Source organism: Vidua macroura, chromosome 18 (assembly GCF_024509145.1).
Source record: "Vidua macroura isolate BioBank_ID:100142 chromosome 18, ASM2450914v1, whole genome shotgun sequence".
Lineage (NCBI taxonomy): Eukaryota > Metazoa > Chordata > Aves > Passeriformes > Viduidae > Vidua > Vidua macroura.
Window position 1 is genome coordinate 12259408 of NC_071588.1, and position 24215 is coordinate 12283622.

At 55.2% G+C, this 24215-nt stretch overlaps 4 protein-coding genes across 8 annotated transcripts; 2 read left to right on the forward strand and 2 right to left on the reverse strand.

Moving 5' to 3' along the window:
- Window positions 1-8834: 8834 nt before the first annotated feature.
- On the forward strand, window positions 8835-10210 carry CHCHD10 (coiled-coil-helix-coiled-coil-helix domain containing 10). The gene is made up of 4 exons (XM_053993913.1): window positions 8835-8927; window positions 9011-9194; window positions 9398-9542; window positions 9954-10210. The coding sequence occupies exons 1-4, from the start codon at window positions 8878-8880 to the stop codon at window positions 9971-9973; spliced, it is 399 nt and encodes a 132-aa protein (XP_053849888.1). The 5' UTR covers window positions 8835-8877; the 3' UTR covers window positions 9974-10210.
- A 569-nt stretch (window positions 10211-10779) lies between these two features.
- On the reverse strand, window positions 10780-18469 carry C18H22orf15 (chromosome 18 C22orf15 homolog). 5 transcript variants are annotated; one of them, XM_053993907.1, is made up of 6 exons: window positions 18206-18469; window positions 14792-14981; window positions 12399-12485; window positions 12014-12139; window positions 11682-11756; window positions 10780-11288 (listed from the first exon to the last, which is right to left on the reverse strand). In XM_053993907.1, the coding sequence occupies exons 2-6, from the start codon at window positions 14814-14816 to the stop codon at window positions 11098-11100; spliced, it is 504 nt and encodes a 167-aa protein (XP_053849882.1). In that variant the 5' UTR covers window positions 14817-14981; window positions 18206-18469; the 3' UTR covers window positions 10780-11097. The 5 variants fall into 5 exon arrangements, with proteins under 5 accessions (XP_053849882.1, XP_053849881.1, XP_053849883.1 ...); XM_053993906.1 differs by lacking the exon at window positions 18206-18469 and adding an exon at window positions 15772-16023; XM_053993908.1 differs by lacking the exon at window positions 18206-18469 and adding an exon at window positions 15772-16022 and having other exon boundaries at window positions 10780-11266.
- VPREB3 (V-set pre-B cell surrogate light chain 3) lies at window positions 16701-18202 on the forward strand. The gene is made up of 2 exons (XM_053993914.1): window positions 16701-17303; window positions 17528-18202. The coding sequence occupies exons 1-2, from the start codon at window positions 17255-17257 to the stop codon at window positions 17854-17856; spliced, it is 378 nt and encodes a 125-aa protein (XP_053849889.1). The 5' UTR covers window positions 16701-17254; the 3' UTR covers window positions 17857-18202.
- A 270-nt stretch (window positions 18470-18739) lies between the features above and the next one.
- SPRING1 (SREBF pathway regulator in golgi 1) lies at window positions 18740-24206 on the reverse strand. The gene is made up of 5 exons (XM_053994153.1): window positions 24013-24206; window positions 23246-23402; window positions 21860-22011; window positions 21224-21337; window positions 18740-20260 (listed from the first exon to the last, which is right to left on the reverse strand). The coding sequence occupies exons 1-5, from the start codon at window positions 24121-24123 to the stop codon at window positions 20177-20179; spliced, it is 618 nt and encodes a 205-aa protein (XP_053850128.1). The 5' UTR covers window positions 24124-24206; the 3' UTR covers window positions 18740-20176.
- Between the last annotated feature and the right edge of the window lie 9 nt (window positions 24207-24215).

Genomic DNA, 24215 nt, shown 5'->3' on the forward strand with positions numbered 1-24215 from the left:
CCAGACTTCAACGTAACTAGGTCAGTCTCACTATGAATTTCCAGAAAGTCTTGCTTGATTCCCTACTACTTATGTTACATCTATTTTCTTTTGCCCTTAAAACTCCCCTTTCTTTGACCTTAATTCTGGGTTGAACCCAGCGGTGCAGTCAGACGGGTTTGGGATCAGCTTGATGCAGTGCCCTTATGAAACCAAGGGGCACGAGTGGGGCAGGGCCGTGACTGCCTGCAGGGCTGCTGGGTGGGCACTGCTGCCCCTCCGACCTCGGAACGAGGGACAGGGAGCAGGACCATGCTGCTCCTCACCTTGCAGAGGTGCACTGCACTCCTCAGGGCTCCGGGCCGGGAAGGGGTCCCTGGGGGAGCGCTGAGACAGCCACAGCCTGTCCCCAGAGCAGCTCACACTGCCGGGCCGCTCACATTGCAGTTCGCACGGTGCCCGAGCAGCTGCGGGGTCCCACAGCTCTTCCTCCCCCTCCTCCCACTGCAGCCCCAGTGCAGCTGCAGGCAGCCCCGGGACCCGGCCTTGGACCCAGCCCTGGGCTCAGCCCCGGCCCCGGGCTCAGCGCTGGGGTTTGGTGCCCGAGGAGCGGCTCGGTGCCGCGGTGCCGGCGGGGCAGGGCAGGGCAGGGCCGGGCTGCAGCTCCGGGAGCTCACCGCAGTGTTTGTTGTCTGATCATCTCCTGCCCCGTGCCAGGAGCCGAGCGCACACAAACAGAGCCGGGCTCGGGTGAGAAGCGCTGCCTGCGAGATAAGCCAGGCGAGGAAAACACATCCATCTTCGTGTCTCTTGGCCTGAGATGCAGTTTCATCTGCTGGCATTTTCCTGGCGTAGGCTCAGGGCACACCGCAATTCACCTGGGGAGCCAGACGCCGGGGAGCCAGCTCCCATTCCTGGCGAGAGGAATTGCTGGTCCGGACTGGTGCAGGGGGCCACGGTGGCGAGGAGCCGGCGGCTGAGGCCGAGCCCTTGGGGCTGCGGTCACCAACAGTGAGCTCAGCTGAGCCACGGGCCACACTCGGTGCCCAGACCCCCGTGCCCGGCCGTGCACCAGCACCCGGCAGAGCCCAGGGGAGCAGCTGGCAGCCAGCGGCCCGGACCAAGCACAAGTGCCTGGGACACAGGGCCGGGCAGAGGCTGGGCTGCAGCCTGCGGCTGCCCGGGCTCTGATAAGGAGGCTGCTAGTGCCGTCTTGCAGCGCTCCCAACCTGCCAGCTCTCCGCGATGGAACGTCCTGGTGAAACGCCCCCCACCCTTGGCTCCCTCTGATCCCCTCCGAAGCTGATCTGAGTCTGGAATGTCTCCTGGGACGTGATTCCCTCTAGCCTGAGGGGAACTGCGTTAATAAAACCCAGCGTGAGCTGTGGAGGCGAAGGGGGAGGAGGCGGGCAGGGCTGCCGAGATGAGGCTTTTATGAACAAGTCGCAGGGCTGCTGGAATTGTCCCGTCCTGTCCTCTCTCCCTCTCCCTGTCCCTGGAGTCGAGCTGTGGAATTCAGGGTGTGGGTCGAAGCTTTTCTTCACGCACGTTCCTGCTCAGAGCAGCCAAGCCCCTCAGCTCCCTCTCCCCCCTCCTCAGCAGCTGAACTCCCTTCCCTGGAGCAGGTCCCGCTCCCCCAGCTCCTCTCGGCACAGCGCCACTGCTGCTGGGACCCTCCTGCCCCTCCACATCGCTCTGGCATCGTCCCTTGGCGTGTGGTCACCCGTGGCGAGTGAGAGGTTCTGTCCCCGGGACGTGCAGGCCAGCTTGGCAAGCCAGGGCCAGCAGCAGGAAGGAGAGAGGGCTCCCCACACCTCGGCAGGATGGGTGGCTGCACTCATGGGCTGGTTGGTGTTGGGTGAGCAGAACCAGCCAGACACGGGGCTCTGAATGAGTAAAGCCATGTGAAGGCAGTGAGGATGTGAGCCTGGGGGGAAAAAACACAGGGGGGCAAGAAAATTTGGGCCAGAGGAGATATCTGTGAAGAGAGACCACAGAAACATGGATTTTATTGGTGTGAACGCACTCCCGGCTCCCTCTGGGATGCAAAGTGCCTCTCCAGCAGTGATGCCATGTCCTGCCATTCCACACTACCCTGGATGCTCTGTGTGACACTCACTGCACTGCCACTGGCAAATGTCACTGGAATCAATTGTGGGACAGTGTCAGAGATCAGTTCCCAAAGTGTTTCCCCACTTTCTCTCGGGCTGCAATTGCTGAACTCTGAGACTGCATTGTCACAAACTCCCTGTGGCAGCCTCAGATCCAGGGGAGCACCCGGAGACCCCTCTGAAGAGCCATCTGAAGAGAGCACCACGAGAGCTTGCACAAGGCTGGGAATTAATCCAGCACTGCATCCACAGTGTGCAGCCTTTCCAGAGAGCTGAGGGGTTTGCTCAGATCACTGATTCTTCAAAAGGTCAGGCTGTTGCTACACAGGATGTTTGCAGTGTTCCTGTGGAGGAGCCCATGGATGACTCTGGCAGAGATGCCAACTGAAAGAAAAGCATTTCAGCAGAAATCATGAGAAATCAGAGTGCACAGCCAGGCTGTGCATTTACAGGGGTTATTGACTTTCCATGTGAAAGGGAGATACCACTGCCTTCTTTTACAGGAAGGAAAAGATGGGAGCCGATATTTAGTTTGTCTGAGAAATTTCTGTTGGAAGCTGATGGTTGGGGAGCCTCAGTGGGACAGGGAGAGCAACATGATGACTAAAACTCATGAAACATTTTGGAGAGCTGGGACAAAAGGCCCCAGATCACAGGTGTCTGTGCACTGTTGTGTAGAGGCTGCAGAAGTCACAAGATCTCTTGGGGTGCCATCTGAGCTGTGTCTTTGCTTGGGAAGGGGGAGAGGTGGGGAAGCAGTCACTGCAATGTTCTGGTTCAAAGCAGTAGCTGTTCATGGGTTGGTGCTAAGAGCTTCCTAAAGGTCATGGGCACCCCTGCCTCACACACAGACCCACCCTCGAGCTTGTAGCTGGTCCTGTGTTGTTTCACTACAGGGAAACTCCATCAGTGCTCTCCAGAGCTGTGGGGAACCAGTGGGACAGCTCCTGGAAATGTTTGCTGTCTGTCTGTCTGTCTGTCTGCAGAGAGAGGGGGAACCAGACTGGCCAGGGAGCAGCTGTGCAGGAGCAGGAGGGAATGGCCTCTGGGCAGACATTTGGGTGAGGAGGAAACGCTCAGCCCTGAGCCCGTTGGCCTGGACACTGGAGATAAAGCAGGGCCAGGTGAAGCAGGGAGCTGAACAGGTGTGAGATCCCTCCAGGGCTCACTCAGCACTGTTATCTCCTGCAAGGGGTGTGAGCTCGCAGCTTCGGACTCCCTGACAGATCCCAGCCAGAGGAGAGGCAGCAAAGGTCACAGCCCCACTGCTCAGATCCCCAGACATGCACCAAAAAACCTGTGCTGCCTTTTTACCTCAGGACTCAGGCTTGCTGTCTTGTCCTGTGTACAGCAGGTGAATTCACAGTAATCGTCCTCATGATCTGAGGATACACGTGATGTGTTCTGGAAGAGGGAATTTCTTGACTTCCCCGACTGAAGAATTTGGAACACAAAAGCCCCTCTTTCAGTTACAATTAATGGCATCAGCCTTCACTGGGATGAGAACATGACTCCAGGAGCACAAGCCCCACTTCTGGATCAAGAGCACAAAGGAAATGGAACTTTCAAGATGCAGTTGCCACAAGGAGATTTGGAAAATTGTCTTTCTGTCGTCTTTCCTTTCCCCACCAGAAGCTGAGGGCATCCACATTTGGTACCTTCCTCCACCAGAGTGGGTTTAAGTGGCACAGGTAAAGGCAGGGATGTTCCTGCACCTCCCAGGAGCCACGGGCACGGCTGAGAGAAGGCTCTTCTGACGGGGAAAACCTCTCCATATAGCTCAGGTGTGCCTGGGGCTCAAACAGGAAACACTCCTGATCTGAATGGATTCGGGTCCAGAAGAGCCTTCAGACCAAAAGTGAGCTAGCATGAACGAGTTAAAATCCTTTCCTTTGCTTGGTGAAATTTATTGAAAACTACATCGTTCATCTGTTGAAACTTCACAGCTGTTGAGATTGCCCTGGGGGCAAACCACATCCAAGAAATGGCATGTAGATCCTGGGAGCACGGGACTTGAAAGCTGAAACGGGCTCGGAGCGCTGCCTCCCTCCCCTCGCAGCCAGGTCTGGCCATCTGCAGCTCCTCCAGTCACACACTGCCGGCTTTTCTTCCTCCCGTTGCTCATCTCCGACTCCTGCAGCACAGGCACTTGGTGTCAGGCATTGTATTTTGGGTAAAGAGCGGCGGAGCAAGGATGCAGACAGGAAGGTGTCTGTGTGGGGAGTGGCACCCGGAGCGAGACAGGGCTGTGTGACACCAGGGAACATCACCTGCCTGTGACACTGCTCTTTTGTTATCCCTTGGGGAGCGGTGGTGAGGCAGGCCCGTAGGAAATGTGCCATTTGCTCATGAAAAATCTGTGAATTCTGTTTAGTGGTAGCAATTTGCCTGTTTTCTTGTTTTGTTGGTTTTTTGTTTGTTTGTTTGGGTTTTGGTGGGTTTTTTTTTTTTTGTTTGGTTTTTTGTTTGTTTGGTTTTTTTTTTTTTTTTTAGTTATTTGTTGGCTGCAACTCTACTTGCTAAAAACTGTATAGGATAAAAAGGTAGCTCTTTCATATTTCCTTCTGACCTGAGAGCTCTGTGTGAACTTGGGGACTGAAATCAGCCGCTTGGCACAAGCAAACTAGGACTAGCTCAAAGAACAAAATAAAAGGAGGACATGAGAAAACCACTGACTGCATACACTCAGTCGCAAATGATTCATGGAGTAATTTTGAGTAGCGAACACATTGGTAAGAACTGGAGGGTTTGCTTCTGTCTTTTTGGGGGATTGTCCACAAACAAAAATACTGGCGAATTCATCAGACGCTTTCTTCTGCTTTGAATAGTTTGCCCAGATCCCCGAGCAATCATCCCGTGCAATTTGCTGCTAACCTAAATAACTTCGGTTCAGGTACACCCGGAGCACTGCCCAGATCTGCCCCTGCATGCTCTAATGAGGGCTCTCCAAGCGCGAACCTGCAGCCCGGGAGGCTCCGGCAGCACCCCCGGCCGGCTCCCCGCGGGTGGCGGCAGGCACCGGGCGGCGTGTGCCGCAGCGAGCCGTGGCTCCCGCAGGAACGGGAACCCGGGGGCGTCACGGTGCCCTGAGCAGACCCTGTGAGGGCAGCCTGGCACAGCCCGCCCGCGCCGTGCCCGCTGCAGGGGCAGACAGGCGGGAGACGCAGGGAGGCCGGCGTTGCATTCCTTACCTGTGAAACAACCCCTGGAGAGCCAAAGGCTTGGGGAATTCCTAGATCTCTTTGTAGTCACATTTCAGCTGTGACAGAGTGAGGATTTAAGTGAGGCAGACTCTGGAGGGGGAGGTTGTAAGTTTCTTTTAGAGCAATGGAGAGAAAGCAGTTGAAAAAACACGGACGTGCCTTTTACAAACCTTGCCTTACCTGCTCCTGCTGCTAACAGGAGAATGAACTGGGAGCCAGGGCACCAAGTTCTTCAGAAATTACTGATTTTGAGTAAATCCTTCCAGAAGTATTCAAGAATTGGTTACTGACTTTCAGATCTATATGTCCCTAAATCCAGAGGCAACCTTCAAGTGTAGGCAAGCCCTAACAATTGAACTGTGAAAGGAGAGATCTGAGGCAGAGGAAAAGAGGCAAAATGAAGCCACTTCATTGAATCTAAGGTCAAATTTAGGGTGAAAAATAGCGGAATTAGGAAGTTTGGCCAGTCAAACTGAAAATTGTTGCGAGGGTATTTAGATGTGAGGCCCTCGTGCGGAAGCCCCCAGTGGGAGGACGGCTCCCCGGCAGGGAGACCTGACACCGGGATGGCACCTCCGGTGCGAGGCCTCTCCGCTGGGAGCGGAGGGCTCGGGGCGGGCGGGGTGTGCGCGGGCGGAGCTGTGTACACAGCCTCGCAGACAGCCACAAGAAATTATCTCATTAGTAAAGCCGGGGTAGCTGCGCTCCTCAGCACAGAGCCGGCCTCCCACTGCACAGAAAAACTTTGTGTCTAATTAACGAAACCAAAGGGTCCCCCAGACGCAGCTGAGAGGGGCGCGCTCAGCTTGAAGTCCAGGCTCCTTCAGCAAGTTCTTCTGCGCGCAGTGGAACTAATGAATGTTGATTTCTTACGGCTGGAGCTCTGGCACTCCCTGTGTCCCCTGCGAGTCCGTCCTCTCCTCCCTCCAGCACACGCCGAGCCCCTTCCTACGGCCAGGAGCGAGCAGGCAGGGAAAGGAGCCTGCGGGGCGGGAGCCCCGCACCCGATGGCTCATTCTGGCTCATTCTGAGAGCACAGTCCAGCTCAGCTGGCAGAGCTGAGGTTCCTCACAGCCAGGGGCTCCCTGAGGTCACTCACCCTCGTCTCCCCTCCTGCCCTTTCTCTCTCCTGTCTCTACGAGCTCTGTTTGCTCTCATGGCTCCTCGGGACGGGGCCACACTCTTCCCTTCAAGGAAGGGAACCACACTTCCCCAGGACCTGGGAAAAGGGAAAGGTGCAGGTGCTGCTGAGGCGGGGGCTTTCCAGTCCCATTCCAGCTTTTACAGCTGCTCGGCCCCTCTGTCGGTGGGAAAAGACAGGCTGGGTGTAAAATGCTGCCGTTCCAGCTGAAAGCAGCACTGCACAGCTCCCGGGGCAGGAGAGCTCCCCGGCACTGCGGGGGGAAGGATTTGGGGGTGTTCCCCTCACAGCGGTGTTTGTTTGAGAACAATCCTTTTCTTGCCTCAGGAGTGCAGGAGCTGCAGCTCCCCCTGCCCGCCCGGCTCCCGCGCCGAGGGGCGGCTTGCTTTACAAACGCCTTTCTCTTCCCCTCGTGCTGGAAATTTGACTCTACAAAAACACTTCCACAGCAGCTAATTGCCAGCCCTGCAGTGACTGAGCTCTCTAATTCCTGCCAGTCAGTGAACCAGCCCAAAGAGCTGCTTTTCACAACTTGCTGAATGTACAAACACAGCCTCAGAGACACGACATAGCTGGGATTTGATTTTTTTTTTTTTTTCCTGGACATCTGGACCCTTCTCAATTTTGGAAATTTCTTTCTCTCCATTGGGCATAAGGAACACCCAAAGGTAGAGGTGGCAACAAGGCCGTTCCAGGGAGACACTGAGGAGAGATGGACCCACAGGCCCTGGAGACTAGCGGGGCTGCCAGGGATGATTGTCAGGAAATTGGTTTGGAGGTAAAGCTGGCGTCGTCCAGCCTGTCTCTTCATGATTTGAGGGCTCATCATCATCTTTTCATGGATTCCTACTGCCCAACGATGTCCACGCCTTGCAAAGTGTTCCTTGATCTCCTGGTTTGTATCCAGAGGGCTGCTGCAAAAATTGTTCTGCTGGTCAATGGCTTAGACCACATCATTCCTGCCTTCCCTCTGCCCTGGCAGCCTCCTCTCCCTGCCCCAATTGCGGAGCGCTCCTCTTCCCCCTGCCAGCCCCTCGTTACCCGCCTCTCCTCCCCAGAGGCCGCGTTCATTGCCCATTACAGCAAGCCGCTGCATGCTCCCCGCCTGTCCCACAGCTGGCAGGAGCACCTCGAGCGTTTGCAGAGCCCTGCTGCGCCGGGAGCTCTGCTCCGTGCCCCTGCAGCGCTGGCCCGGAGCCGCTGGCCCTGCGCTCCCGGGCCGAGGATGGAGCGGGGGGATCGCTCTGTTCCCGCAGGGAGCACGAGAGGAAACGGCCTCAAGCTGCGCAGGGAATGCTTACACTGGACATTAGGGACAAATGTCTTCCCCGGAAGGGCTGCCCAGGGCAGCGCTGGAGTGCTCAGAGACCGCGGGGTGCGGCAGCTGGGGGCAGCGGCAGGGGGGCCTTGGCAGCGCTGGTGAGCGCCTGCGCTCGGCTTCGGTGCCTCGCTGTTCCGGTGATCGATCCCGTGATCGATCCCGTGGCCGGTTCCATGATCGATGCCGTGGCCGATGCCGTGCCCGGTTCCATGATCAGTCCTGTGATCAATCCCATGATTGGTTCCATGATCGATCCCGTGATCGATCCCGTGCCCGGTTCCATGACCGATCCCGTGCCCGGTTCCATGATCGATGCCGTGGCCGATGCCGTGCCCGGTTCCATGATCAGTCCTGTGATCAATCCCATGATTGGTTCCATCATCGATCCCGTGATCGATGCCGTGACCGGTTCCATGATCAGTCCTGTGATCAATCCCATGATTGGTTCCATCATCGATCCCGTGATCGATGCCGTGACCGGTTCCATGATCGATCCCGTGATCGATGCCGTGACCGGTTCCATGATCAGTCCTGTGATCAATCCCATGATTGGTTCCATGATCGATCCCGTGATCGATGCCGTGCCCGGTTCCATGATCAGTCCTGTGATCAATCCCATGATTGGTTCCATGATCGATCCCGTGATCGATCCCGTGCCCGGTTCCATGATCAGTCCTGTGATCAATCCCATGATTGGTTCCATGATCGATCCCGTGATCGATGCCGTGCCCGGTTCCATGATCAGTCCTGTGATCAATCCCATGATTGGTTCCATCATCGATCCCATGATCGATCCCGTGCCCGGTTCCATGATCAGTCCTGTGATCAATCCCATGATTGGTTCCATGATCGATCCCGTGATCGATGCCGTGCCCGGTTCCCGCTCCCGGGCCCGCACGGTTCTCGCGCGCCCTCTGCCGGGAGCGGGCGGGCGGTGCGCAGGCGCCCCCGGCGCTTTCTGCGCGTGCGCCCCGCGGGAGCCGCGCCTTCCCCCAGCGGGGCGGGGCCCGGCTCCGGCCGCCGTTTGCGCGTGCGCGCTGCGTCAGGCGGGGCGCGGGCCGGCTTAAGGCGGGCGCGGGGCGGAGCGCACCCGCACTCGCTCTCGCCCTCACCCTCGCAGCCATGGCGCGCGGCAGCAGGAGCGTGTCCCGGCCCGCCCCGGCGCCCGCCAGGTACCGGGGCCGCGCTCGGCACGGGGCCGGCACACCGGGGCACTCCGTCCTGTGCCGCCCCCGTGACTCCTTTCTCTCCGCAGCCCGGCCCCAGCGGCCCCGGTGCCCGCGGCGCAGCCGGCGCAGCCCGGGCTGATGGCGCAGATGGCGAGCACGGCGGCCGGCGTGGCCGTGGGTTCCGCCGTGGGACACGTCGTGGGCAGCGCCATCACCGGCGTCTTCAGCGGCGGCTCCTCCGAGCCCGCCAAGGCGGCGGCGCCCGCCCAGGTGCGAGCGGAGCCGGGCTGTGCCCTTGGGCCGCCCTTGGGCGGGGGGCGGCGGGAGCGGGGAGCGGGGCGGGGAGCGGGGCCGTGCGCGGCGGGAAGGACGGACGGACGGACGGACGGGCAGCCGCCCCCCGCTCGAGGGGACGGGAGCGCTGGAAGAGGCGCCGCTGCCCCCGGCCGCCCTGACCGGGCCCGTGGCCGCAGGAGCCCCGGGCCGTGCTGCAGCAGGCGCCCTACGGACCCTGCCACTATGAGATGAAGCAGTTCCTGGAATGCGCTACCAACCAGAGAGACCTGACCCTGTGCGAGGGCTTCAACGAGGCTCTGAAGCAGTGCAAGTACAGCAATGGTGAGTGTGCCCCGTCCCTGCCGGAGGGAACTGCTGCCAGCACAGCGCCTCCGAGGGTTTGAAGGTTGCAGAAGGGATATTTGGGGGATATAGTGCTCATTAGGCTTTAGTAGGGAGCAGTTGTGTCTTTCCTGTGTCCTGAAGAGAAAAAGGCAGCTGGAAAGGGAAGGAGAAATGATTTTGGCCATGTCTCTGTGAAGGCTGGGAGGATGTAGGTATCTTCTTAGAGGAGCCACTCTTACTGCCATGGGATGCCTGCTGCTCTCCCTGGCTGACTCTTTAATTCCTATTGCATTTAGCACAAGATGTTGTCAGTAGTTAGGTCGTGATCTGGTTACACTGGGTGAGAGAGCTTTAACTCCAGCTGCTGGAACATGTTCCTAATGCTGAACTTCTGCTTCCTCCCTGTAGGTGTTTCTTCTCTCCTGTGAAGAATTCAGCCCCTCGTAGGGAAGAGGATCGTGGTGTAGAGCCCTGCTATCCACAGGGAGTGGAAGGACAGACAGGGAGTGAGCTGGAGGGAGCAGACTGACCAGACAGGAGTATTCTAGTGGTAATTCACTTCTGAACTAGTAGGGAAGGAAAGGAGTGATTGGACCCAAGGGTCTTCAGTGTTCAGATAGCACTGTATTTATTACAGAGAAATAAAAGAATTTATTTGGACCTATCACCTGTGCACGCTCTTTATTTAATTCTCAAGGTAAAACTAAGCTACCAAAGCATTAGCATTGTCAGCCAGAGGACAAGGCACAAGTGTGTACTTCCTGCAAACAGGGGTACAGCCTGGCAAGGACTGTGCCTGCATGACTTGGCAGAAGGAGGTCCAGACACTGGCTGCCCTCCAGGCAGAGGAGAGGCAGCAGAGAGGTAAGCCAACACGTGTCCCGTGGTATTTTCAGTGACAAATTACTTCTCTGTAGATATCCTCTTCCTGAGTACCTGTCCTGCCCTCAGAGCTAAGAGTGTGACCTGTCTGGCTGTGGGACGTGGATACAGTTGGCTGATCTGACTTTGAAGCTTTAGAAGGTTATGCAATGTTCTCAAGGTCACTGGCATCAGGTGAAGTTTGGAGTTGCTTTCCTCTTCCAGTCACCTTGGCAGCACAGCCTCGTGATTGCTGCCCATGGCCTGGCCTCTGGCAGGATACCCTGTTCCTCACGGTGGTCTAAGAGGGAATTCTGAGGTTTCAGCTGGAGTTTTAGTGGCACAGTGAAACCAGGACACTTTTCAGGTGCTTAACTGATGCTGCAGTGGGAAGCAGGCCCATGCAGTGATAGGAGTGCAGGTTCTTGTCCCTGGGGAGTGCAGGCCATGCCAGGGGAACACGAGACCCCTGAAGCAGGAGGATGGTGCCTGTGCCTGGCTGTGATGCTGGGTTTGTCAGGGTGCAGCTTGGGATGTGGTAGTGTGAAGCTCTGCGGGGGCAGGGGACCACAGGGAGAGGGGCTCAGTAGCAGGGGACTCTTGCTGTGCTGGGAATAAGTACCTGGGCAGGTGCTTGGGCCCTGGTGGAGGCTGTGCTGCCTTTGTGACCAGTAACGGGTCTGTTCCTCACTTAGGGGTGTTCTTGTGTTTCAAGCTCTTCTTGCTCTGTAAGGTGGTCCTGTTCCTGGCTCGGGTGCTGCTGTGAGGCTGGGCCCTCTGCGAGGAGCCCTTCTTCCTCTGGTCTGTCCTCTGAGTCTTTCCTGAGAGCTGCTGCAGCCGATCTGTGGAGTGACCAAGCCCTTCCAGAACTGTGTTTTCCTGCTGTGTTGGTCAGTGCCCATTACATGTTGAGCAAGGCACTGCCAACCTGTGAGACTACAGCCTGGGAGAGACACTTGAGGGTTTCCCAATTTCTCCTGGTGTCCTTCCCCCCGATTTGTTCCAAGGAGATGACCCTCTTTGCCATGGGGACAAGCTGGGTAGGCCTCTGCCTGGTGTGGGGTGTCACTCTTAAATGGGAGGGGTCCTGCACAGCAGCCCTGCTTGTCCCCTCCCTCGGTGCCTGACTGCTCTCACTGCCCATAAGAGCCCTGAAGGAGCACAAGGGGATCAGAGGAGAGTCCCACAGGTGCTGTATGAGGGCTGAGGTGAAACAGGAGTCATGCCTACACCCCTGACTCCTCTGTGGAGGTGAGGTGGGTGCCTGGCTCTTACCTGGGAGATCAGGGTAGTGTTTCCCCAGGTCCTCAAGCAAGGATTCGTAGCAGGTGGCTTCAGGGTTTTCTTCTCCTGGCAGCAGAATGGGAGAAATGGGAGTTAGTATCTTTCCTGGCTGTAAACTGAAGGCTTGTAACCGGGGCAGGTGGTTCTGCCCAGGAAAAGTTCCTTCTCCCCTGGAGCAGCCCTTGGACAAACAAAGGCTCAGCTCTAGCTGTTCATCCGAGCTGGCTTCTGGGTTGTGTCCAAGTGACTGCTGAAGAGCCCTCCCCAGAGCAGGCCCTTCCTGGCCCGGGGGCTGAGCTGTGCTGTCTGCACAAGGAACTCACGGACAGCTCTGACGAGGATGTAGCGCTGCCTTCCCTGCAGGTATTTACTGGCATATTCAGATGCAGGATCTTCCACTTTGCTCAGGTTCATCAGGGTGCCCTTTTCATCCATCAGATCAATGCAGTCTGGAGAGAGAGACGTGGTGAAGAAAGACCAGGCTGCCCCTGTGGGGCCAACATGAGCCTGTGGGGTTTAGAGGAATTTTCCTTGACAAGTTGCATTTAGAACAGAATCTGCTGAGATCTGGGGAGTGGGAGGTTCGCTGTCCCTTTCCCTGCGTTTTGGGATGTTCTGTGACTCCCATGTGACCCATGTGTTACCCTGTGCTGTTCCTCTACAGGTGAGTGGCAGTCCCTCGGTGACCACAGCCCAGAGCACTCGTACCTTCAGGCCTGCACTGACACTTCCACTTCAGGTGAGCTGTGAGGGTCCGGACGCAGCAGAGCAGGTTCACCATCTCCTGGCAGTTGGCTGCAGACAGGGAATGAGACCTGAGATAGGAGTGGGGTCACCCCAAACCCAGGGACCACATGGGCATGGCAGGAGGCACAGCAGGTGGCTCAGAGGTGCCCACTGTGGCCAGCAAAGGCAGGACCCTCACGTGGCATCAGCAGGGCCTTGAGCAGCTGCATTGCAGCTGTGGGTGCTGAGAGTGCCCCAGGTCAAGGGGAGAAGATGAGCACTTTCATTTGGGGAATGATGGAATCCCAGATGCTGAGAATTTTAAACTTTCTGTGCTTAAAGGCACAGACCCACGAGAGAACACTGCATTTGACCTGAGGTCGTGGAACAGGCTTTTAAATTTGATTAATAGCACTGGGATTAGGGGTGTGTAGTAGGTTAGAAGCCTGTAATATCACAGCATGGAAAACTTAGAGTTTTGGATTTTAGAATATAGAAATAAAACCTCCATCTTGTTTCATATTTAGGACAGAGGCAGGTTGTTGTTCTTTACCTTCTTCTTCCTTCTTCTCCATGGGTTTGGGTGATGTTTTGTAACTGGACAGAAAAGTCCACATTGTGGATTTCAGGGGATCAGTTATTGGGTTAAAAGGGAAAATAATCTAGGTGTCCTTTCTTAATTGGACAGTTTAGTTTTAAAAGACCTTGTAACAAAGTTAGCCATTTTGTGCCTTGCTAATGAAAAAGCTGCCGAAGTCAGGGTAGTGAGACTGTAGCATAGATAAGAAACAATAAACACCTGAGTCTGAACGTGAAATACTGTCTCAAGTGCCTTCAATCCTGACCTTGAGAAAGTGATAGGGGAAGATGGATTTGATTGATGAAGTGTCTCTGTCCTTCAACTTTGTTTCATCAAGCATGAGTAGGAAAAAGCAGTGAGTCCTGGTCCTTGCCAGTCCCCTCCTACAAGCTGGTCCCAGTCACAAGGGGAAAGAGCTGGAGATTGTGGCTGAGTCACCCAGGGATATTTTGGCCATGAACTCTGACCGAGTTTGTCACAATTGAGAAATCCCCCGGGGCTGACACACGTCAGTAGTCAGAGCTGGGGATCCAATTCAAATAGCAGAGGGAGCAAAGGCTTAGGACTCTGTGTGTCTGATGGCTTCAGCCACGAGTGTCTGGGGTGAGGCCAAGGCTTTCAGCCAGCTGGGTAAGGTCAGGATAGGGGCTGCTCATTCCTTCCCACAAATGCCTGCTCTCTGAAACTGAGAGCCAGGATTTCAGTCAGGGAAGCCTTCCCACACAGCCCAGAACAGAGGAGCTCTGCTAGCAGCTGGCACTTGTGCCCCATGGCTCTTTGGTTGTGTCTAGATAAGCAGGGCCCCCTCCGGTGGTTTCCCAGAGCTGCCAGGCTGGGAACTCATCCTCACCTCTAGCCTCCCTCCCTGTGCTTAACTCAGCTCTGCTGGAGTGGTTTTCCCATGATTTGGAGCGTAGAGGTAATAGATTGTTGGAACCCAGAATGTCCCTCAGACACTCTTGGATGTTCTGGGTCCAGGTCAGAAGCATCTGAGACCCTGGCAGGCAGCTGGAAACCCCTGTGGCTTTGAATTTGACCCATGGAACAATTTACCAACCTTGCAGGAAGAACAAGAAATCACAGAAGTTTAGATGTTATAATAGAAGTAGTCACAAAGTGAAAGGAAGGATTTTTGAGTGCTGTACAGGGGGGTTTTAGGCCTTGTACAGAGGGGTCTGAGTTTTGTACATGGGGGTCAGAAGTTCTAAAATGGAGGGATTTGGGCGTGCCCTGTCCTCCTTCTTTCTCCTTCCTATCCCCCATGTTCTTGGTGATGTTGGCACTCACAGATTGGTTTAGAGTAGAAAGTCACTGTTCAATATAGGTGATAGGCATTGGGGAAAAACTATAAACATTTAATAGGTAATGTGTGATATAAAAGATGGCACCAGCCCCTTGGGTGGGAGAAACAGAGACGGAGAGAGACGCAGAGGGAGAAGGAGTCCAAGACAATGTCAGGGAGTCTGTGTGCCTTGAGATAACGTGCAATAAACTGCCTTGAGAGCGGACAACTGAAGACTACTGAGTCTTTCTTTGAAGACCCGGGTTGGAGGAGAGACTTTACCACCTCCCAGGGTCACCCCAATCTGGGGGTGAGCCCCGTCAATAGATCTCCCTTTTTAAAAGCGGGGGAGGTGCAGGATGCTGCCGTGCCCTGGCAGGGCTCTCCTGCCTGCTCCCGAAGCACTGGGCATTGCTGTGCACCAGGTGCTGTGTCCCTCCCTGCCCCTTGTGGGGCTGACGGGGGTGGCCCAGGTGCCCGGCTGGCCGCAGGGCCGGGGCTCTCCCCACTTACCTCCGAATCTCACTGTGGCGAACATGGTGCTGCCGTGCCCCTGGCAGGGCCGTGGGGCCGGGTCCCTTCCTGCAGGCAGCGCTGGGAGCTGCTGGGGAGCCCGGGACACACGTCCCCACCGACGCTGTTGTGGTTTCGGTAGCCAGGTTGCCCAGCAACAGTGAATGGCCCCTGCAGCTTCTCGAGCCTCCTGCGGGGGGAGAGAGGGGAGGCAGAGCAAGGGCTGAGCTAAACAACAGCCTGTTGGGAAGGCTGCCGGCTCCATGTGGTCCCAGATGCTCTGAATTTCCGACTTTTTGTAGTCTCGTGGTGTTTCCTGCCCCCCCCCCCCCCCCCATTTGTCCTGCAGCTCATCTGGGCTGTGGTGGTGCCAGATCTGTTCACCCTGAGCCCAGCACTGCTGCAAGGCCAGCCTGGCCTGCTGTGTGACATGGCTGGATGCCACTGGAAAAATCCCCCTGAGGACCCTGTCTGTGCTGGTCCTACTCTGGTGCAGGAGGCACTGGGGTTTTGCAGCCCCATGGTGGACATGGTCATGTGCCAGCTGCATCTTCTATTTGGAGCCCAAATGTTGCTGTGCAAGTGTTCCTGCAGTCAGGGCCCTGTAGCATCATCCCCTTTTCCTGTGGAAAACATGGATGAAATCACGTCCCTGGGCTGCTCAGCAGATGGGGAGGCTGGAATGGTGGGAACCAGTAACAACACTGATGTGCTGCATTATCCAGTGCTCACTGCTCTGAGGACAAATTCCCTTTCTCTGGAATGCCCCTCTTTGCATGAGGAGGTGCTTTCCCTCTGTCTTGCCAAGTTTCATTTCACAGTCAGTCTAATCCATGGACTGGACCTGCTCAGAGCTTGGGACAAGGTGTGTGTGTGACACTCCTCCCCTGGGACACGTGCAGGGAGACTTGTGCTCATCTTGACACCACTTTGCAGAACTTGGGGAGTGCAGGTGGGCAACAGCTGCAGGGTGCTCGTACCTGCAAGAGCTCATGAAACACAGACTGCTGATATCTGCAGGGGCAAGCGTCCTTGCCTTGGGGCCTCTGCGGGTGCTGCAGAGGGGAGGGAGTGGCTGTTCCTGTCCCTCACGGTGATGAGGTGGCACCGGCAGGGGCTGAGCCTGCCTCTGGAGGGCAGGAGGTGCCCAGCGGCTCTGGCACATGAGGAGCGCCTGCTGGCCTCACTGCTGAGGACAGCCCGGGCTGGTGGCCGTGTGACGCAGTGGCCCTGGTGACAGGTGTCACAGGCAGGAGTGGCTCCACGCCCGCTGAGCTGGTGGCCGTTGCTGTAACGCTCTGCTGTCCTTCCGCAGCAGCTGTGCTGCAGCCACCTCTGTCCCGGCTGCCTGGGGACACGCCTCCTGCCCGCTGGCCTCAGCAGCCACCCACCAGGGCTGCCCACGGCTGCTGCTCCTCAGGTGGCCCTGGCCAAGAGGCAGCACCCTCAGTGTGATAAGTTAGGAAAGACTCTTTGTTCATTAGGACAAAAAGGGGAAAGCTTTGTGTAAATAACAAGAAACTAAAGGGGAAGTCTTGTGTAAGTAACAGGATTTGAGCTTAGATGCATATAACATGTAACCTTATATAGAAAAGACTATTACAAGGTCGTAGACTTTCACTGAGGAAGAAGAGAGGAGCCTTCCTCTAACGACCACTAGAAGGTAAAAGAAGACCCCCTAGCAACAGAGGGCGAAAGCGCAGAGTACACCCAGAGGTACCGCGGACACGGAAGGAAGAGAGAGTATAAAAAGACTGTGGGAAGGGGGAAACGGTGTGAGCCGTAGGCGGAGCGCTGACTCCCCGGCTGCACCCAGCGCTGTTTGCTTGCCATCGCTTGCTGTAATCAATTAATTTCTTATTGACTCTCGAAAAGCTGAACAAATTATTTGCCTCAATTTATAACACTCAGCAGCTCCCAACCCTTGCTGCAAGGTATGCTGAGACCCTGCCAAGTCATTCCTGCCACAGTGATGGAGCTGCATGATAGGAGCAGCAGCTTTCCTTCTGTTGCTTCTGTGATGGGACAGCTGCCTCCCATCTTCCGTTTGTTCTCCCTGGCGGCCCCCAGCCTGCTGCCTCCCCAGGGCGTCCTTGGCATGGTGTGGCTCAGGCTCCTGACCTCCTGCATGCCTGGCAGCAGAGGGCCTGAGTGTGAGACCGCAGGGAAACCTCTCTGCTCCTCCCATCAGCAAAGAGAGATGGTCAGCGATGCCACCCCAGTGCCCAGGGCGTGGGGTGGTGGCGTGGTGCAGCTGAAGGAAGCGGGCTGGGGTGAAGGTGAGTGGCTCTCAGCCCCTCCCTGAAGCCCAGCTGCAGCAGAGCGAGCAGCCCCGGGGAGCCGAGTCCCTGAGCCCCCCGTGTCATTTACATACGTCCCACCAGCGGCCCCGGCACAGCACCCGGGCTTTGTGCAGCACCCCAGAGCCACTCTGAAACAGCCTCCCTTCCTCTGCCTCCTGCCATGGCCCTGGCCTTCACGGTCCTGCTCCTGCTGGGGACACTGGGCACAGGTAAGGGTGCTGTGGCTGAATCGGCTCTGCCTGGGGGCACGGCAGGGTGGAGGCAGGCCTGGGCTCTCCAAGGAGGGCTTGGTTTGAGTAGGGCGTTGTGCTCCGGGGCTGTGTGATACGATGAGCAGGGTGGTGGCTGGGTAACGCTTTGTGGACATTTGGGGGCTGAGGGTGACGGGGGACACGGCTCAGCCCATCACTGACTGCATCCCCGGTGCGTGCAGCTGCCAGGGCCCAGCCCGTGCTGAGCCAGCCGCACTCCGTGTTCGTGCTGCCCGGGCAGAGTGCCCGGCTCTTCTGCACCCTGAGCCCCCAGTACAACATCAGCCAGTTCGGCATCTCCTGGTACCAGCAGCGCCCGGGCCACTCCCTCAGCTATCTGCTCTACTACAACTCCGAGCGAGACAAGCACAAGCCTGCCGGGACTCCCGACCGCTTCTCGGCCACCAAAGACCTCGCCAGCAACGCCTGCATCCTCACCATCGCAGCCGCCTGCCAGGACGACAATGGCACCTATTACTGCGCCCTGGCACCTGCCCTCAAATGGCTCTAGACACGGCCACTGAAGCTTTCCGCGCTTTCCTTGGCGACCCTCTCTCAGCAGGGAGAGCAGCAGCCCTGGGAGGGATGGGAAAAATCCATCTTTGCACGCTTGAGCAGGCCCGGCAGCGCTGCCTCGTGCTGCGAAGTGCAGCCAACCTCCTCTTTGTCCCCAGGCGTCCCGCAGGGGGCATTAGAGAGGCCGACACAGAGCGGCCAGGGCCGCCTGCTGCAGCGGGAGGATGGCGGGCTCGGCCGCGGCCCGGCTTTCCTGCGCTCCTCCAGCACCCGGCACGAGGCGGCCTCGACCTGCCTGGGGCTTCCGCAGAGTTGAAACAAAGGCAATAAAGGCTAATCCTCACCCCCGCGGCTCGTGTCGTGTGTCCCCGGGCGCGGAGGGGGCAGGAGCGGCTGCGGCCCCGGCGGGGTCTCGGGGCCGGCTGGAGCCCTCACCCGCCCCTGAGCAGCCCCTGCTCCCACAGCAGCGCCCGTGCCCCCGCACAGCTCCCGAGGGGACAGCGCCACGCGTGCCCCCGCGGGCAGACGCGGGGACTCTGCGGGGACGTTTTCTCACGGAAGGACGGGGGATTTTCCCTCAGAATTCCCACAGAATTGGGGAAATGCCGGGACGGCCGCACTGCGCGTGCTCAGCTAGGCGCGCGCGCGGCCGCGGGAGCCACGCCCCAAGGGCGGGTGCTGATGTCACGTGAGGAGCGGCCGGCGTTACCATTGGCTCGGGGAAGACAAAAATCAGACGCGTCACTTCCGGGTTACCTCAGTCCGCGTCAGGGCCCCGCGGCGGTCGGGTCGGGCCGGGCCGGGCCGGGCCGCTGCCCTGCTCGTGTGATCAGCGTGTGCGAAAAGCCGCGCTATGAAAAGCTACTGTCCACAATGGAGACAGAGGAGTCCTGCAACTTTATTCGAATAAAGGGAGAGAGTCCACTACGCCATACCCCCCGTGGGGTCTCTGTCGAGATTTCGGAGGATACAGCCACCTTTTATCCTAAACTCCCGGCCGCAGGTTGCCCTCTTCCTTTCCCCATTGCCTGAGGTACAGCGGCAGGAGCTGGGCACTGGATTGTGTAAAGCAAGCATGGGATAATGAATTCTTGTCTTCTTAACTGAGTCCTGTTTATTATGTTTGTCAAAGGTGAAGATCAGCTCGAATTTGGTGCAAGGGGGTTCCAAGGGCTAAAAGGAGATGCTGCCTGAGATGCAGATGAGATGTAAAACATTTCAGGATCTGCCAGAACCGCCAAGGAGCTGGAGCAGGCTGACAGACCCATCCTGCCTCCTTCACGGGAGCAGTGTGGAAAGGCACAGGCAGTCTGGGAAAGGTGGTGTGGAGAGCTCACCCCACCCTTTGGCCTCCTGCACAACCAGGAGGGAAGTACATTTGAAATGCCAAGGCCTGAACAAGTTCAAGCAAACAAATCTTCCCCGCTCTCTGTCAGCAAGTGGACAGCAGAGAGCTGCTCGCAAAACTGGACTCCTCTTTGAGGAAACTGCTGCAGAGTAACACGGAAAGTGTTCAGAGACAATAAACATCCCATCCTAGGCAGATCCCTGCTCTTCTCTTGTGCTGTGGGACTGTGGCAGAACAACTCCATTGGAGTTCTGAATGGTTTAAACTCACTAAGAGGAACATAAGCACTATAGTGACAAATCCCAATACAATTCCTTTAGACTAAGGAGGAAAAAAAAAAACCCTACCAACTTTAGTCAGGATCTAAAATATCCCTTCTAGCTGACACAGCAAAGCAGGGACTGAAAGGCATCCACAACTAGCTATGCAAAGCATCCATACTTTAAGCCAGTGACCCATATAAAATGAATAAATAATTCATAATTACATATGTAGTGTACACCATGCATGTCAAGAAGGGTTCCAGAGACAGAAGCACAGTGGGCATGCTTTGCCCTCTGAAAGGAGAAGTCCTCCAGTTACTACTGTCCCTCTGGAAAGTCTCTGGACTGCAGAGACACAACTGAACCTCCTTTTACAGCTGCAAAGACACATTAGATATTTTCCCCATGACGTTCTGTAGCCTAGGTTGACTCCATGATTCCTGAAATTTAGAGGAAGTATTCAAAGAATGCTCTGGCACAGCAGCACAGTACCAGCACTCCAAAGCAGGTGCACAATAAATTGAAGAAAGCAAGATTCAGTCTGAAGAACTGAAGTTCCTTACTTCCTCTCTTCACCTCTGGGTTTGCCCCCAAATACAAGGCAAGCTTTTTACACAGAGGCTTTGGTAAAGCAACAGCTGCTGTCTTGTTCTTTTGGATTCAAGGCTCCAGTTCCTTCCTTCTGCTGCTCAGACCTGCAGCTCTCACACAGGCAGGAGCTCTGGGGGATACTCCCCATAGCAGTATTTGGCAATTGGGTCTCTGTAGGTGTTCTCATGCTGCACACTCTGCCAGGAAAGGAGGAGAAACTTTGACAATATACACACAGTGAAACAAGGCATCCCTTCACTGAGGGACAAAACCCACAGCATTTATGCACAGGCAAAAAAAACCCAAAAAAATCCCAAGTTCTTCTACACATCAGAGCGTCTTTGGAGTCAAAGAACTCTGCATTGCCAGCATACAAGAGGCAGCTGATGTGTTACAGCACTGCCATGTTGAACCAGAACCTCCTTTTCAAGAGAATACCCAAGAAGGTGGGAACAGATTTTATATATATAAAAAAAATTAGATCCGTTTAGGCAGTATCATCAAATGTTCTAAGCAAGCAGAGTACAATAAAGTTGCAACTTGAGATGTGTGCGTTTTTCTTGACAAAAGGTAGAGTTCAGATTTTATGGGTAAAAAATCCCAGTAACTTTGGAGACATTTGGGACTCTATCCTTTGCAGTCCATCCCTATTGCTATGAAATACTGAAGTTGCAGGACATGGCCAACAGCCCTTTCTAAAAGGGCCACTGCTTGCTTAGACCAAAACTTCTAATAAAATCACATGGGTAACATAAGTTCACCTCTGTCCTTAATAAGCAAAGAAATTACAACCCAGTTTTTGAGTTGCTGTGCAGGTGATTGTCAGCACATGGTTGGTCTCCAGCTGTACCATAAAATAAAGAGCATTCTGAGGCTACTGGGAACAGCTCTCACTGTCTTCATCCTAATGAGATCTTCCCCAGAACTCATCTGAGATCCTCACTGGTCATTGAACTCAGTCTCTTTTTAGTTAAGCCCCTCTTTTCTACAGAGAATGTGCAACTCGTCCTGCTCTAAACACATGCTTTGCCTTCAGACTGGCTCTCAGCCATAGCTTCAGCTTTGATGAAAATACAAACACAACATACCAGCCATTCACAGGATTGAGCCCCATTTCCCAAGGGCACTTTCTGGGCCCTGGACGTGTGCTGGAGCCTCACCTGTGATGAAGTCCTACACTTGGCCAGACACAGCTCAAAGTGATCTTCCACTGCCATGAAGAGGTTTTGGAACGCGATCGCTGCCCGGTTCAAGAACCGCTCCAGGAGATGTTGCTGAAGTGGTCAGCAAAGAGAAGGCAAAAATCAGAAACACTCTGCTTCAGCAAGGAGTAATGAAAGCCCACCCCAGCCTACAAAGCTCAGGTACCAGAGGAAGAGTAAGCAACTCCACTTAGGATTTCTAGCAAGCACTGAAAGGCACTGAAAGGTTAATGCCTCAGAACCCCAGCAGCAGGACAAGAATCTAAGAGAAGCTCACAGAAAAAGGGGAAATGCCAATTACAAAACTAATAGTGGCTGGAATAACTCTTCTGCAACCGTTCCCCTTTGGCAAATGCAATTCCCCTGAAGCTGAAACACTTTTCAAGGCTCCCAGTATTTTCTCCCAAAGGTGGGAAGGACGAGTTTTGTTAAAGCTTTATTTATAGCTTGCCATACGCTCCTTGGAGCTTTTCCTCATCCTTCCAAGAAAAGGAACTGTCCCTCTAAGGGAAAAGCTCCTCACAAAGAAGCACTTTTAGCCACAGAGGGACCCAACAGCTGAGAGCAGCTGGAAAGCAGGAGGAAGCCCATCACCTTGCTGGGCTGCAGGCAGCAGGACACGCAGAACTCGTAGATGCTGCAGCAGCCGTTGGGCAGGCAGCTGTCACAGCTGTACAGCTTCGTGCTGGGCACGTGCACATTGCAGCAGCCATTCACCAGCAGGTCCTTCCTCTCACAGATGTAGCCTGGAAAACAGCAACAGCAGTGACAAGAATCTAAGAGAAGCTCACAGGAAGCTCACAGAAGCTATACACCCCTCTGTATGTTCTGTGAAAATCTGCAGTAAGAACCACATTCCTTAAGAGCAGGTTTGTTTGTCATTTAGTAGATGATGATCCCCCCTCAGTCCTGTGCAGCCACTCTTTGAAATGGAGAGCAGCTTTTCAGACAGCCTGGTGTTATCTGCACAGCTACCATATCCTGCTCTAATGTGTGCTCTATATACAGCATGAGTATTTAAATGCAGATTATTTAAGTTCTGACTTTTTTTGGGCACAGTTCCTTGTTGTGAAAGGGGGAATGGGAATGGCATTGATTATATTGGAAAAAAAACATGACACAAGTTTTTGCAACGGGGCTGTGTCTGAATAATTCTTTTACAGTTCAGTACGAAGAGACTTAGATTTAGCCATGCAGGACAGTGTAATATTCACTGCTGAGTGGAATCCTTAACAGTATAGAAATATGGTGTATATCCTTATGAAAATGGTCCTACCACAGCATTAGTCTGTGAGAGATCTGTAATTTTTAGAGATCTTATGAACTGGCACTAAGCCTAAGTCAGGCAGTGCCAAATTTAACATTGATGCAAATCACAAAAGATGTGGTGGGTTTTTCTATAGCCTTGATTTGTGGCCAAGAAAGATCCTGGTCTAAGCAACAAGCACAGAGCAACAGTGCAGGGCAGGAAAGAGTCTTTAATTTCTACTGCTTAAAACAAGTGGTTAATAACCTTGGGTTTACAAGGGTCAGACGAGCTCATTAACTGTGCCTGAGCACTAATTACACCCTGAGCTGCCTCCATGCAAGGCCAAGGCTTCCTCAGTTGCTCTCCCAAACTCCCCTGACAGCAGGAGCACGCTGCAGGGAGACACAAAGAGCTCTGCAAGCAACCACAGCAAACTGAGCAGGACCCAGTGCCTGGGCTCTGTGCAAAGGGAACGGGGATTCTTTGGCTTTAAGGTGGTCACAGTCACACTCACACAGCCCTGGGCCTGAGTCTGGTGTGCACAGAACCAAAGCAGCAGCATCTGCAGCCACACTGAAATTCAGCCAGCCAGAGGAGAGCAGGCAAGGGCTGAGTGAAAATGCCTTAATAAAGAGCAGTTGTTACATCAAAGTGTCATCAGCAGTCAGACACACAAAACAGCATTCAGCAGAGCCATATGCAGAATAAATTCAACTAAATATCAACCATACCCAGTTCATCTGTAATGAGGAGCTTCCCCTGCACAGAGTTCCTGCACTGGTTGCTCAGCTGACTGCTGTTCCCCGAGCTGAACTTCACCTTCCACATGATGGGCTGCTCATGCTCCTGCACTTGGAGGAGAGTCCGATCTCTCACCATCCTTTCTTCCTGAAACAAAAACAGGAATGCCACCAAACATACCAGTTCCTCCTGCCACTTCAATCCACGTGCCTCTCCCAGGATTAAAGATGCCCAGTACTTGTAAACTCCACAGCACAGGAAATTCCAGCATTAATGGTGCAAACAATTTACTACTTGTAGTATTTTATACTACATACATATCCACAACAGGAAGACACACAGTTCAGTAAAGTCAGGGTATTCTAGCTCACCATGGATCAGCTAAGACAGCTGAACTCAGTCACTACAACCACAAAAGTAGTATGAATTATATTAAATAACCGCAGCTGAACGTATTTCTCTTTCATGAGCCCTTTGCCAGTGGAATCACCATTCCCAAAAGACACAACAACACCTACCAAACCCAGTGGAGACTTTCTTTTCCCAGTTTTGGTTCAAACCACTCTTGCTGTCAAACACAGAATCAGGCATTCCTATTTTAAACACCATTAAGTATTTATAATGTCATTCTTACGGCAGCATTACCCAGGAGTGCGGTGACAGCACCTGAAGAACGAAAGTCACCGTGGCACACGGGATGTTTTAACCCAGCCCGCGGCGTGCCGGGGCCGGGGCCGGGGCCGGGGCCGGCACTGACCTGCTTGAAGGTGCTGGTGATGAAATAAACGAGCGAGAGCCCGAAGACGACGCCGAGGACCCATCGCTTCCTGAGCAGCCGCCGCCAGAGCACGGCCCCGCAGGGCACCATGGCCGGGCGAGGGGCAGCGCGGGCCCGGGGCCGGCATCACCGGCGGGCCCGCAGCGAGCGGCGCCGAGCCCCGGGCGGCCCCAGCGCGGCCC

Coding starts and splice junctions, on each gene's coding strand:
- CHCHD10 (XM_053993913.1), top strand. CDS start 8,878: ATGGCGCGCGGCAGCAGGAGCGTGTCCCGGCCCGCCCCGGCGCCCGCC. Junction 8,928..9,010: donor CCCGCCCCGGCGCCCGCCAG/GTACCGGGGCCG, acceptor TTCTCTCCGCAG/CCCGGCCCCAGCGGCCCCGG. Junction 9,543..9,953: donor GCAGTGCAAGTACAGCAATG/GTGAGTGTGCCC, acceptor TCCTCCCTGTAG/GTGTTTCTTCTCTCCTGTGA.
- C18H22orf15 (XM_053993907.1), bottom strand. CDS start 14,816: ATGTTCGCCACAGTGAGATTCGGAG. Junction 12,486..14,791: donor CGCCACAGTGAGATTCGGAG/GTAAGTGGGGAG, acceptor CCCTGTCTGCAG/CCAACTGCCAGGAGATGGTG. Junction 12,140..12,398: donor GTGTCAGTGCAGGCCTGAAG/GTACGAGTGCTC, acceptor CTCTCTCTCCAG/ACTGCATTGATCTGATGGAT.
- VPREB3 (XM_053993914.1), top strand. CDS start 17,255: ATGGCCCTGGCCTTCACGGTCCTGCTCCTGCTGGGGACACTGGGCACA. Junction 17,304..17,527: donor GCTGGGGACACTGGGCACAG/GTAAGGGTGCTG, acceptor CGGTGCGTGCAG/CTGCCAGGGCCCAGCCCGTG.
- SPRING1 (XM_053994153.1), bottom strand. CDS start 24,123: ATGGTGCCCTGCGGGGCCGTGCTCTGGCGGCGGCTGCTCAGGAAGCGA. Junction 21,338..21,859: donor GCTGCCTGCAGCCCAGCAAG/GTGATGGGCTTC, acceptor TGACCACTTCAG/CAACATCTCCTGGAGCGGTT. Junction 20,261..21,223: donor AGTGTAGGACTTCATCACAG/GTGAGGCTCCAG, acceptor CTTTCCTGGCAG/AGTGTGCAGCATGAGAACAC.